The sequence below is a fragment of the Lampris incognitus genome, chromosome 12 (assembly GCF_029633865.1).
Source record: "Lampris incognitus isolate fLamInc1 chromosome 12, fLamInc1.hap2, whole genome shotgun sequence".
Taxonomy (NCBI): Eukaryota; Metazoa; Chordata; class Actinopteri; order Lampriformes; family Lampridae; genus Lampris; species Lampris incognitus.
Window position 1 is genome coordinate 35,474,407 of NC_079222.1, and position 14,033 is coordinate 35,488,439.

Sequence of the window (14,033 nt, forward strand, 5' to 3'; positions counted from 1 at the left end):
GTCAACCATGCAAGGTATTACAAGCTCATCAGAAGCAGCTAGTGGTTAGGTGTCTTGCTCAGCAACACCTTGACAGTATTGCCAGGAGGAGCCAAGCTGAGGATCAAACCAGGGACCATCCAGGTACCAGATGATCTGCTCTACCTCCTGAGCTACTGCCGCTCCATCATGGTACATGGTTGAGTACCACTGCTTTAGCAGTACTGTATCTCCAAGTCTGGAAGACAAGGTCTGGAAAAAGTCTGTGACTTTAAGACTGAATAAAGGGAAGAACCCTGATAACATGATGGATGCCACATGCTAAACTGATTGGCTTTTAAATGAAGTGATCCTCTTCCTCTTTCGACTGATGCTGTTAGGGGTCACCACAGCAGCTCATCGGTTTCCATCTCTTCCTGTCCTCTGCATCTTCCTTTGTCAAGTCAAACACCTGCATGTCCTCCCTCACCACATCCATAAACCTCCTCTTTGGCCTTCCTCTTTCCTCCTGCTTGTCAGCTCCATCTTCAGCATCCTTCTCCCAATATACCCAGCATCTCTCCTCCCCACATGTCCAGACCATCTAAATCTCGCCTCTCTTGCTTTGTCTCCAAACCGTCCAACATGAGCTGTCCCTCTAATATACTCATTCCTAATCCTGTCCTTCTTCATCACTCCCAATGAAAATCTTAGCATCTTCAACTCTGCCACCTCCAGCTCCACCTCCTGTCTTTTCGTCACTGCCACTGTCTCCAAAACCATACAATGTAGTTGGTCTCACAACCATCTTGTAAACCCTCCCTTTAACTCTTGCTGGTACCCTTCTTTCGCATATCACTCCTGACACTCTTCTTCACCCACTCCACCCTGCCTGCACTGTCTTCTTCACCTCTCTTCATCCCTGTTACTTTGAACAGTTGACCCGAAGTACTTAAACTCATCGTCCTTTGCCACCTCAACTCCTTGCATCCTGACCATTCCACTTTCCTCCCTCTAATTCACGCATGGGTTTTCCGTCTTGTTCCTTCTGACTTTCATTGGCCAAGTACAATTGGGGAGAAAAAGGGGGAAAACTCTAAAAAATAAATAATAATAATAATAATAATAATAATAATAGAAGTTTATGCATATGCTTCATTCATTCATGACTCTTGCTGAGACACCATATAGAGCTCAGAGCATTACAGTAAGAATGGCAACCACAGATTCCCAGGACCAGAAGTGGGACAACATACTTAGCTTACATTGATTATATAGTTAGTGTAATTATGTGCTTCATAGTTGATATTTACTAGTCCAGTGTTTAAGATATTAAAACCTGTTTCTTGACTGTGCACTACATAATATGTATGGACATTAGTGTCACTCTGTATAAAAAAAACATTTTATTTTGTATATGCAATTACTCTCTTGCATTCTATACTTGTATATCACGAGGAATGCTTCTTTATTCTTACATGCTTTGTTATTTCATGTTATATGTGTGTTTCACGTAAGCATGCTACCAAGTCAGATTCCTTGTACATGCTATTCTAATCACAGCAAGTTGAATCAGTTCATCTGGACACAACCTTTATTGAGGAAACGTTTCAGCACTCACATAAGTGACCTCTTCAGCCTAAACTGACTGCAGGTATCCCCCAGTTTGTACTGAAGAGGTCACTTAAATGAGTTATGAAACGTTTCTCTCTCAATAAACATTGTGTTCAGATGAACTGATTCAGCTTTCTGTGATTTTCTCTCCTGGATTATCGAGCATGCATTAAGACATGCTGGTCTAATGCTTGTGTGTGTGTTTTTTTTTTCTCCCCACAGGCCATTATTAACAGCACAATCACCCCCAATATGACGTTCACAAAAACATCTCAGAAGTTTGGCCAGTGGGCTGACAGCCGGGCCAACACTGTCTACGGGCTGGGCTTTTCCTCTGAGAGCCACCTGGTTAAGGTAAGAAAACAAACGTTCTCTCACAGGCTCACTCGATCCATCTTGTGTGGAGCAGTTGCAGCTGTTTGGCATCTACACATACTTTTAACACTCGGAGAGAGAACGTCATGGGAGGAGATTGTTCATAACATTTTTTGTAAGATAAGAAGGCCCTGAGTAAGATGCCATTTGTGCTACAGGAGTTTCTATTCTCAGTGTTTTGACTGCGATTGTTGTCTTAGTTTGCAGATAAGTTTGCTGAGTTCAAAGAGGCAGCTAGGTTAGCAAAGGAGAAGTCTCAGGAGAAGATGGAGCTCACCAGCACGCCCTCTCAGGTAATTGTTTAATTCTGCTGAGTACCATTACTCTGTAGCTAGTAGACCTGCAAATCTTGATGTTTTCTGTTGCACATGCCAACATGCTCCTTGCTAAGCAAATATGTGCCGTCACAACACACATATCACACTAACCTGAGTGACAAGACTCATTGGATTTAATATGTGTTCAATATCTGCAGCACCAGGGTTTCTGCAGACATCAAAATTTCCATGGCACCAGTCACAAGCCAAGAATTTGTTACCTACTTCACAACCTTACTCCTCCCTACAGTTTCCCATTATGTCTACATACATGGAACGACTGTTACGGTCATTCGGTTGTCTGTGATGACTGGAGTTTCCATGGGGAAACCAAGATAGAACACCTTGGGCGTCTTTTGGATGACTAAAAACAAGCTGTTGGGCATCCGGGTAGCCTACCAACATGGGGATCCTTGGTTTGAATCCCTGTGTCACCTCCGGCTTGGTCGGGCGTTCCTACAGACACAATTGGCTGTGTCTGCAGATGGGAAGCGGGATGTGGGTATGTGTCCTGGTCACTGCACTAGCGCCTCCTCTGGTTGGTCTGGTCGCCTGTTCAAGGGGGAGGGGTAACTGGGGGGAATAGCGTGATCCTCCCATGTGCTACGTCCCCCTGGTGAAACTCCACACTGTCAGGTGAAAAGAACGGCTGGCAACTCCACATGTATCGGAGGAGGCATGTGGTAGTCTGCAGCCCTCCCTGGATTGGCAGAGGGGGTGGAGCACCGACCGGGACGGCTCGGAAGAGCAGGGTAATTGGCGGGATACAATTGGGAAGAAAAAGGAGGGGCAAATCCAAAAAAAAGTACATAAATAAAAACAAGCTGTGGACACATAGTACTCTTAGCAAAATTTAATTTAGCATCAGGTCTGCGAGCTTTTCAAAAATTAATGTTTATTAATTTTTCATTTGGAAGACAGAGCATAGTTGCTCTGTGTCTTAAAAAAAACTAGCTAATATGAATTTTCCCCAACTTCTACTGCTGTTTTTGCTCTATTGATATCTATCATAGAGTGTCATTTCAACTTCCTCATTTTTGTTTGCTCGCATTTCATGTCGCGCCTCAGGCTTTGATGACTGGTGAAAAACAAATTGCAACCTTGTGAAGTAAATTCAGCTGTTTCTCAGAAGAGAAACCAGCTAAACTTACAGCCAAATTATGTAATTGTTCCCAATAAAACATGCTGCTTTACCTATGTAACTTATAGCTTCAAGTTCAGGTTCTACATATTATAGAAACTTGGTGACATGCACTATGTTTGTGAATAGAGATGGTTTCTGAAAACATGGAGCCTCGTGTTTCAGTCGTTAAGCTGATCATTTGAATCTAGTCATTCAACTGGTCCTTGTGGTTGTACACTTATTTTCATATATATCATGTATTGATCTTTAATTTGTTGCTTGAAAATGCATTACACCTGATCAACATAAAGAATATGCAAAAACACTGCTTACTCAATTAAATCAAATATCAAAGCCTTTACTGTGGTAGAATGGCTCACTTTTGTGTGAGACGGCCGGAAAATGAGCCCTTGTTTGCCCCATATACAGCAAAGAAATGTCCTTAAAATATACCCCTGACTTAGCTGATGATTATGTTTGGCTTGTTCTACCCCTTTTGCTCTCCTCAACAATTCCTCCACAGGGTGGAGCTATGAAAAGGAATGTGTTGTCAGTCCAAAAACCTGGTAAAAAAAAGGTAAAAAGAAAGTATATAGAATGATTTCCATTGCCCCAATCTGAAGACCCTTCTGATTTTACCCCATTAGTGGCACTCTTTCTGTACCACCCGAACCCTACATTTTTAACCTCCCCCTCTTCCTCCCTCCACTGCCTTCTTAGGGATCTCCCCAGAAAACACACACACACACACACACACACACACACACACACACACACACACACACACATACATACATACATACATACATACATACATACATACATACATACATACATACATACATACATACATACATACATACATACATACACATATTGAGATAGTGTCCATACTGAATACAGACTGGAAGTCCCCAAGTCCAAATGGGAGACACCACCAAAATGACATCTCAATGCAATGACATCGGGATGTCATTCAGACTGGACAAGTGCAGTCAAATGGTGGCAACAAGAGGGAAAGTAGTGAAGACTGAAGGGGTTGATGTCAGATGTCAGGATAACAGACGGACAGGAAGGTTACAAGTACCTGGGTATTCCACAGGCAAATGGTAACCATGAGAAAACAGCAAGGAGGTCAGCTACAGCCAAATACCTCCAGAGAGTGAGACAGGTCCTGAGGAGCCAGCTCAATGGGAACAATAAGCCATCAATGCATATGCCCTACCAGTCATCAGACACCCAGCTGGAATAATATGCTGGCCAAAGGTGGCGAAAAAGGCCACAAGATATCAGGACACAGAAACTCCTCACACTGCACGGAGGGTTCCACACAAAGTCCAGCAACCTGAGACTGTATGATAAGCGAAAAGATGGGGGCCGAGGGTTAATGAGTGTCGGAGCCACTATCCAGGATTAAACAAACACATCAGAAAGAAGCCCCACCCCAGGATGAACTGCTGAGTACCTCAGGCAACAGAAGACAGGGAGTGGAGAGGACGAAGAAGAGGAGACGTCATGGAAGACTTAAGTCCTAAGACTACATGGGATGTACCTTCGACAGATAGAGGATGTGGCTGATATCGAGAAATCCCACCAGTGACTAGAAAAGGCTGGACTGAAGGACAGCACAGAAGTCCTGATCATAGCAGCACAAGAACAGACACTCAGGACCAGATAGGTTGGGGCAGGGGTCTACCACACCAGACAAGACCCAAGATGCAGGCTGTGCAAAGATGCCCCCGAGACAGTCCAGTACTTAGTAGCAGGGTGTAAAATGCTATCTGGGGAAGTGTACACTGAAAGGCATAACCAAGTGGCTGGGATTGTGTACAGGAACATCTGTACTTAATACAGACTGGAAGTCCCCAAGTCCAAATGGGAAACACCACCAAGGTGGTTGAGAGGAGCAGAGCTAAGATCCTGTGGGACTTCAAGTTCCACACTGACAAGCAGGTGCTAGCCAACCAACCAGACATTGTGGTGGTCAACAAGAAACAGAAGACAGCAGTAGTGATCGATGTAGCAATCCTGAGCGACGGCAACATCAGGAAGAAAGAGCATGAGAAGCTAGAGAAATACCAAGGGCTGAAGAAAGAACTAGATCAGATGTGGAAGGTGAAATCCACACTAGTCCCAGTGGTAATAGGAGCACTAGGGGCTGTGACCCCTAAACTGGGAGAGTGTCTCCAGCAGATTCCAGGAACAACATCTGAAGTTTCTGTCCAAAAGAGTGGAGTCCTAGGAACAGCTAAGATACTGCACAGAACCCTCAAACTCCCAGGCCTCTGGTAGAGGGCCCAAGCATGAGAAAGACACACACCACCCGAAAAAGGGTGAAAGGACGTTTTTAAAATGATCATTTTGGCTTAATTTTTGCATTCAGAGAAAAACTTCAAAACGTCTCACATTTTGATTTGAGGGCTTAAGAGGAATCGTTTCTATATCTTTGGGGAGAACCCTATTATTGGTATATATTTAACAACTCAACAACCTCATCCTTGATTGTAAGGTCAGATTCACACCCAGAGTAACTCATTCTGTATGAATGTCCCCCATTAACTTCCAACGGACAACCCTCCAACTTTCATCTAATGCCCTTAAAAAGTTTACTTTTAGTTGGTCAGGATGGAAAGCCACCAATCTTCAAATCACAGATGCTCCTGAATTTGCATCAGGATAATAGAATATCATCAGTGTAGGGGCAGACTCCCATATTTTGGTCAGGGAACTTACAGAAACAGTAACCTATAGCAGGGAGAGTGAAATGCTAAGAAGATATCTAAACTATACCATTTCATAAACTTTTATTTGTAGACACTTTGTGATGTGGAAGACTTCAGACAAATCATAGCCTGCTGATTTACTCTTGGCCTACACTGGTTGTGTTGCATAAGCTACACGTCCGCAGTAAAAATAACTGTTGTCTGGTTGTGTCCATACAGGTCCCAATTTAGCCATGCTTTCAAAAGAGTGAACTCAGTCAAAATTCATGAGCAGCTTTTCTTCACTGTCTATTTTGTACATTTACTTCCCCAAAAAAATATCGAGGTTTTATAAACACTTTAGTCATTTATTTACATTTGATTGCACGGTGCATATTAGCAACTGCTTCACTTCTATAATGAATATCATAAATAAACACATTGGTGAAACATCACTCTTAAGTTTATTAGGTTTTTCTTCATCACTCAATGAAAAAAAAAAATGGTAGGCCCAATGCATTCAGCAGCATTCATTTAAATTACAGCATTTCTGTTGCGAGAGATGCACAAATAAAGAGCTGCTTGTTGTGTGGGACAGAAGTTTGAGCCCCTGTACAATCAGACATGGTGTAACGTTTAATCTTTATCAGTCTGCTTCACTTGTAGCCCACAAAAATGCATTTGACAACGTCTTTATAAAACAAGCGTACATTACGGTTTGAAAATCTGACAGCCTACAATCACACCCACGTTGCAGAAAATATTCTGTGCCCCAAGAAATAAGAAAAGCAGTTGTGCGTTTTGCTTGATTTCTCACTTTTGAAAGTGTTTCACAAGTGACAATTAGAAATGAACTGTGTGCCCTTTGTTCACGTTAACCTTGTGATTGAGGTACATGGTGAGGAGGTTAGTCAGGGTTTGCCCCAAAAGTCAGATAAGGGGCGTCTGGACAGCGTAGGAGTCTATTCCATTGCCTTCCAACACAGGGGACGCCAGTTCAAATCCGCGTGTTACCTCTGGCTTGGTTGGGCGTCCCTACAGACACAATTGGCCGTGTCTGCGAGTGGGAAGCCGGATGTGGGTATGTGTCCTGGTTGCTGCACTAGCACCTTCTCTGGTTGGTCGGGGCGCCCTTTCGGGGGGGAGGGGAAACTGGGGGCCTGGTGAAACTCCTCCCTGTCAGGTGAAAAGAAGCGGCTGGTGACTCCACATGTATTGGAGAAGACATGTGGTAGCCTGCAGCCCTCCCTGGATCAGCAGAGGATGGAACAGCGACCAAGATGGCTCGGAAGAGTGGGGTAACTGACCGAATACAATTGAGGAGGAAAAAAAGGGGGTGGGGGTTAAATAAATAAATAACCGCTGCATTTTCTGCAAGTCAAATTATTTGTATTTTTTCTTCTGTGTCATCAATGTGTTCCATTAGGAGTCAGCCACAGGTGACCTACAATCACCTTTGACTCCAGAGAGTATAAACGGTACAGATGACGAAAGACTCACACCAGACACGCCTCAGCACACTGAACTCAGAGCAGAGCCCTTGCAGAACGCACTCCCGCTCTCACACAGGTAAGACACACAACGCCAGACATTAGAGAAGTGACTATGAATAATAATGGTCAGTGGCTGGAGATAGAAAAACAAAGTTAAGCTAAGGGGGGGGGGCAACGTGCAAAAACGACTATTTTCAAACTGCAACAAATACATAATAATAATAATCATCATCATCATCATTACATTTATATAGCGCTTTTCTAGACACCCAAATTGCTTCACATTGAAGGGGGTAACTCAACTTTAACCACCACCAATGTGTAGCACCAACTGGGTGATGCATGGCAGCCATTTTCCACCAGAACGCCCACCACACATCAGCTTGAGGTGGAGAGGGAGGAATCATTGAGCCAATTACATGGGGGGATGATTAGGTGGCCAGATGGAGAGAGCCAGGTTGGACTCTGTCTGGCCAGAAGCAGCAGTCTCTGAACTCCAGGACTGTTTTGACAACACTGACTGGGGTATGCAAGGTTCTAAGGACAGGATGTTGTGTTGCTGTAAAGCCCCTTGAGGCAAATTTGTAATTTGTGATATTGGGCTATACAAATAAAATTGACTTGACGACGTTGCGGTAAGTGCCATGGGATCTTTAATGACCACAGTGAGTCAGGACCTCAGTTTAACGTCTCATCCGAAGGACGGCATCTCCTACAGCACAGTGTCCCCGTCACTGCACTGGGGCATTGATAGTTGTTATTTTCATTAGGACCAGAGTGAAGACTGCCCCCTATTGGCCCACCGACACCACTTCCGGCAGCAACTCAGTTTTTTCCAGGAGGTCTCCCATCCAAGTACTAGCCAAGCCCGTACCTGCTTAGCTTCCATAATTTGGCAGAGCCAGGGTACATTTTGGTATGGCTGCCGGCAATAATAAACAAATGTAACGCACAAAAATGCAAACATTGTCTGTTTTCTTTTGCAGCTTTATGAGAAGACATGTTGTAACAGCACATCTTTGATTCTCCTTCCGTTTAACATGAGTCAACATATACCGAACTGGGTTGTGTTAAATTCAGCACTATTAGTCCTGGTCCTTCTTGTCCATAAGGAGCTATGTCTTTAAAGTGCTGATTTAAAATGAAATTGGCACAGTACAGCACAGAGCGAGTACAGCCCACGCTGGCTGTGTTGACTTATCCAGCCATCATTTATTTAGCAGCCGAGCCCCTCGACAGCATTAATGCATTTCATTAAAACACTATGTGTGCCTCTTATTAATTATTAACTGCTAAATGAGGGAGGAGGTATTTGGGCACCACATCCTTTCATCATACTTTGCAAGGTGCCACCTTTGCCTGAGGAGTTTATTAATACTTTGATGATTATTGATTATGCAGTGAGCCACATTTTTTGTGGATGAACATGTCAATATATTTTCATGTTATAGTATTTTGCATATCAATTAGAACGGGATTTTACCACCATGTTACCAAATGTTGACCGATAAAGTTACGTAACTGCCCTTCATTTTATGCAAATGCAGAAAAGTCCGTCAAAAGGCATTTTAGCCAGGAGAACTGGTGAACAAACTGATGATGTGCGGTGATATGTGGAGGCCTAACAAGACAGCCATGTCTGATTTATTTTATTGTTTTCAACCTTGACAGATAAATGTTTTTCACAAGCTTAATATCAACAGACACATGATTTGAAATTATCCTGATTAATTAGCTGTTCATTTGTAAAACATTTTTTTGCTATCTTTCTACCTCTACTTCATACTGCTTTGCAAACCATGGCATCAGTAAATGGATAGTGTCACAGTGTAGACTCGCTAGCCCTTGGCTAACGGGTCAGACCCTTGAGTTGACTGGTTAGTTCAGTCACCCGTGGTGCGGGGAACCCAGGTTCGATTCCCGCCTCCCCCCTGAATTCCCGCTTCATTTGATGGCGGTGGTGGGATACATCTGCGCTCAGAGGCATGAGGGAGCTGGTATGCAGAAGCACGGGAACGCGCTCCCTGAAGAAGGAGTGTAACAGTTTACAACCATGGGTGACTAGACATGCTACCCCTTGGCTAACTGGTCGGACCCTTTAGTTGACTTAGAAGTACTGTAGTATTGTAGTAACTGCAGTATGGTACGACCACGGATGTGTAGACTCGCTAGCCCTTGGCTAGCAGGTCAGACCCTACAGTTCACTTGTTAGCGCAGTCGTCCGTGGGAATATAGGGGGCAGGTGGGAATCGAACGTGGGTTCCCCGCAGCACGGGCGACTGCACTAACCAGTCAACTAAAGGATCTGACCCGTTAGCCAAGGGCTAGCGAGTCTACACATCCGTGGTCGTACCATACTACAGTTACAACAATACTACAGTACTGCTTACAATACTACAATAGTATTGAATACTACAATAGAATACTACAATAATAAATATTACATACAATAATAGATAGAATACGACAGTAGTATTGCTGTTTAGAGTAAGGCAGAGTGGTTCACGTGGTTGACTCACGTGAGGTGAGTAGTAGGGCTGTGTTAAATCGCATGATGTCTTGGCTTGTGTAGGTCCACTTTGAATGGCCACAGAAAATACTAGAAAACCAGCTGTAACAGAGGTTACTATTTGAATTTTTTTTGTTTTTTTGTTCATAAACTTGCTTCCATGAGCATGTGATGTCATGTCCCCTGTGACTCCTGTGACTTCCTTCTCTCCTCTCAGTTCATCCAGCATCAACAAGCACTGGGAGGCCGAGCTGGCGGCGCTGAAGGGGAACAACGCCAAGCTGACGGCAGCGCTGCTGGAGTCCACAGCCAACGTCAAACAGTGGAAACAGCAACTGGCCGCCTACCAGGAGGAGGCCGAGAGGCTGCACAAACGGGTACCTCTAAGTGTCCGTCCAAATACAATGGCAAAACGCCACACATGAGACAATGAAAGAAGAAGAAAACTTACTTGTTTGTGTGTTGGTTTGACTCCCAGGTGACAGAGCTGGAGTGTGTGAGCAGTCAGACAACAGTGATCAAGTCTCAGAAGACAGAACTCAACCAAACAATAGAGGAGCTGGAGCAGGCATTAAAATCCAAAGAAGAGGTATGTTGGAATGGGGCTACAAATGTGTGTGTGTGTGTTTGTGCATGTGTGTGCGTGTGTATATATAGTATGTATTAGGGTGAATTTTCTTGCATGTTTATTTGTTTAACTATTTTTTTGTCTGTACTTATTTGTAGGAACTGGAAAGGCTCAAGGCGGAGGTGGAAAGTGCCAACGATTTCCAGTCTCAGAAAGATTTGCTCACGCAGAAACTGCAGGTGAATTAAACACGGCGCCCGTAACCAACCCGAACCCAGCCCCCTGCCCCAAAACCTGAACTCAGGGCTGAAAATCAATGTTTGTACTCATCCAAAACTCTTGCTGCATGCTAAGTTCACTGCTACTACTACTGCTACGACAACTACTATTAGTACTACTACTACTTTCAGCCACTCCCGTTAGGGGGCGCCACATTGGATCATCCGTTTCCATCTCTTCCTGTCCTCTGCATCTTCCTCTGTCACACCAGCCACCTGCATGTCCTCCCTCACCACATCCATAAACCTCCTCTTTGGCCTTCCTCTTCTCCTCTTCCCTGGCAGCTCCATATTCAGCATCCTTCTCCCAGTATACCCAGCATCTCTCCTCCACACATGTCCAAACCATCTCAATCTTGCCTCTCTTGCTTTGTCTCCAAACCATCCAACCTGAGCGGTCTCTCTAATATACTCTTTCCTCATCCTGTTCTTCTTCATCACTCCCAATGAAAATCTTAGCTGCATGTTGAGGGTATAATGACGTTATATTGTGATAATATGGGGCAGTTAATGAGAGAAACATCGGCGCCATAACAGCAGGAAAAGTAGGAGCACCTGCCCGAGTCACTGACTACAATTATTACACAAGTGACCCTTTTAAGGTCCTTATCAAAATTAAGACAAAAGATTACTCGTTTAAAGGAAAAATGTTCTTTCATATTTCAGTTAACATGCAGTAGAGCCCATTATTCTCACCACACTGCTTTGAATAAAAAAAAAAGATCATCGTGCTGCCCTCTCTTGGTAGAGATGTTCATCCCTGCTGCACCGCAGACACCACCTCGGTTGGTGATGGAGTGACAGGGTTTGAAGTCATCTGATGTTTCAGCCTGTGATTAATCTTTTTATAGATGCAAACACCTTCTCCTACCTCTTTTTCTGCCCCACAAACCGTCACTTTTGAAAAGTATGTATGTACTGGGCAGAGACGAGCTGAAACCATGCAATATTATACCCCTTATCGCAGAACTGGTCTTCCAAATCTGGCTCTTCACAAGTCCTTACAGTGACTTACCCCTCGGTTTCATAGAAGCCACGGGTTGAATCTGTGTTGCGGACATGTCAGTTTTGGTGTGGAAATTTAAGTATCAGGACCATTTCACAGTCAGATATGCTGAGAAGGGTCATCCAGATGGTGTGGCGGTCTATTCCGTTGCCTACCAACACAGGGATCGCCAGTTCAATCCCCGTGTTGCCTCCAGCTTGGTCGGGCGTCCCTACAGACACAATTGGCTGTGTCTGCGGGTGGGAAGCTGGATGTGGGTATGTGTCCTGGTCGCTGCACTTAGCGCCTCCTCTGGGCGGTTGGGGTGCCTGTTCGGGGGGGGGGGCTGGGGGGAATAGCGTGATCCTCCCACGCGCTACGCCCCCTGGTGAAATGCCGCACTGTCAGATGAAAAGAAGCAGCTGGCGACTCCACATGTATCGGAGGAGGCATGTGGTGGTCTGCAGCCCTCCCCGGATTGGCGGAGGGGGTGGAGCAGCGACCAGGACGGCTCAGAAGAGTGGGGTAATTGGCCGGATACAATTGGGGAGAAAAAGAGGTAAAAAAAAATAAATGCTGAGAATTATTTTTGTTTTTCTCATCTTTTCTATGAAAAAAGAAAAACTTTGCAGATACCAGATAAATACAAGATGTTGTTGCCCGTCAGTCGGTGGCAGATGTTGGAAAGTTCTTCGAAAGCAGCGGGGGGGGGGGGGGGTTCATGTGTTTGCTCATCTAAACGACATATAAATAGCCTGTGTACTGTTTTCTCCTAGGACACGGAGTCGAGAAACCAGACGTTGGAAGCGCAGCTGAGTGAGCTGGAGCAGCGTTTAGAAAGCAACCAAGCGGAGCGAGAAGCCTTTCGCAAGAGCCTGCGCTCCCTGCTGGAGCTGCTGGACAGCAAAATTTTTGAGCTGACCGAGCTTCGTGACACTTTGGTCAAGCTCATCGAGGGCAGTTAGAGGGAAGATACGCACGGACATACGCATACAGACACACACAAGCACACTCAAAAAAAACACTGCCCCCATCACCACCATCACGCCATGGCAATGCAATGTGTCCTCAGCGGCACTCGACAACCACAGGATCCACCTGCGTACTGCATGTCGGCACTCACACTTCCATCATCATACAAACAACTTGAATCTTATTTCAACACGTGCTACACACATAACCAAGTATGTTTACACACGACTTTATGCATAACGCTACACATTTTTCTACATCTATATATTGATATTTAGATCAGTACACGTTTACAAGAGCCTGCTAAAGAGGCTTTGCTTGGACCATGCCTTCCCTCCAACCCTCTGGGATACTCTTGACTCTCTGACAGCAGATAAACTCCTGTTGTACTCTGAATGATCTATTTTTGTCACCTCTTTCTGATTAGCATTCCATTTGAGAGGAGTTTTTTTTTTTCTTTCTTTCCTTGAATTATGAAAACTGTTCAGAGGACTTACTCCTCTGAGTTTCGCTTTAATGCATTCTTCAGTCACCGGGTGACGGTGATTGTTAATGTCCACCCCCCCCTTTATTTTTCTCCTCACATTCAGGATGGCTACCATCTCTTGCATTGGTAAAACATGTCAATAGGGATGTCTCGTCAGCCAGTCGAGTCAGACGAGACTCGACCGGAGTCGGGTCAAGCTTCTATCGGACTAAGAAAAATTAATTTTGCTATTTGAACCTAAGACTGTGACAGTGGAGTCGAATGTCACGACAAGCCGGCTTCCTCTACTCATGTTCGCTTTGACGTTGATCCACTGATGGATTACAAAACGTGACCGGGGGAAGGACATCCTTATCTTCTACCATAAATGAGCAATACAAAAAAAAAGGAGCATCAGAAGAAGTAAAACACTTTTCAGCATCACTTTCAGGTAATTTTCTCCTCTCTTGGATAAATGTATAACACGAGTTCAGACCATGACTAAGGTGGGATTTTACTCAGCTGTGGAACAGTCTTTCTTTCTATACACTTTTTTTATGAATATTAATATAACAGAATTCATAGTGCACTTGTAAAAATGGAATTGTGTGTATGGGTGAATTGGTAAAAGATTATTTTAATTTCTCTCCCCTCTTGTTTTTGTTGCAACTTG

General features: G+C 44.3%; 1 protein-coding gene across 1 annotated transcript in view; it reads left to right on the forward strand.

Moving 5' to 3' along the window:
* LOC130121693 (homer protein homolog 1-like) overlaps positions 1–13,358 on the forward strand; it is a 43,884-nt gene extending 30,526 nt beyond the window's left edge. Inside the window, exons 3-9 of the mRNA XM_056290551.1 lie at positions 1,795–1,926; positions 2,148–2,240; positions 7,516–7,658; positions 10,309–10,468; positions 10,570–10,680; positions 10,818–10,898; positions 12,699–13,358. Of these exons, the coding sequence (XP_056146526.1) occupies positions 1,795–1,926; positions 2,148–2,240; positions 7,516–7,658; positions 10,309–10,468; positions 10,570–10,680; positions 10,818–10,898; positions 12,699–12,887 (909 nt within the window). The 3' untranslated portion in view covers positions 12,888–13,358. The remainder of the gene's footprint in view (positions 1–1,794; positions 1,927–2,147; positions 2,241–7,515; positions 7,659–10,308; positions 10,469–10,569; positions 10,681–10,817; positions 10,899–12,698) is intronic.
* Positions 13,359–14,033: the final 675 nt, after the last annotated feature.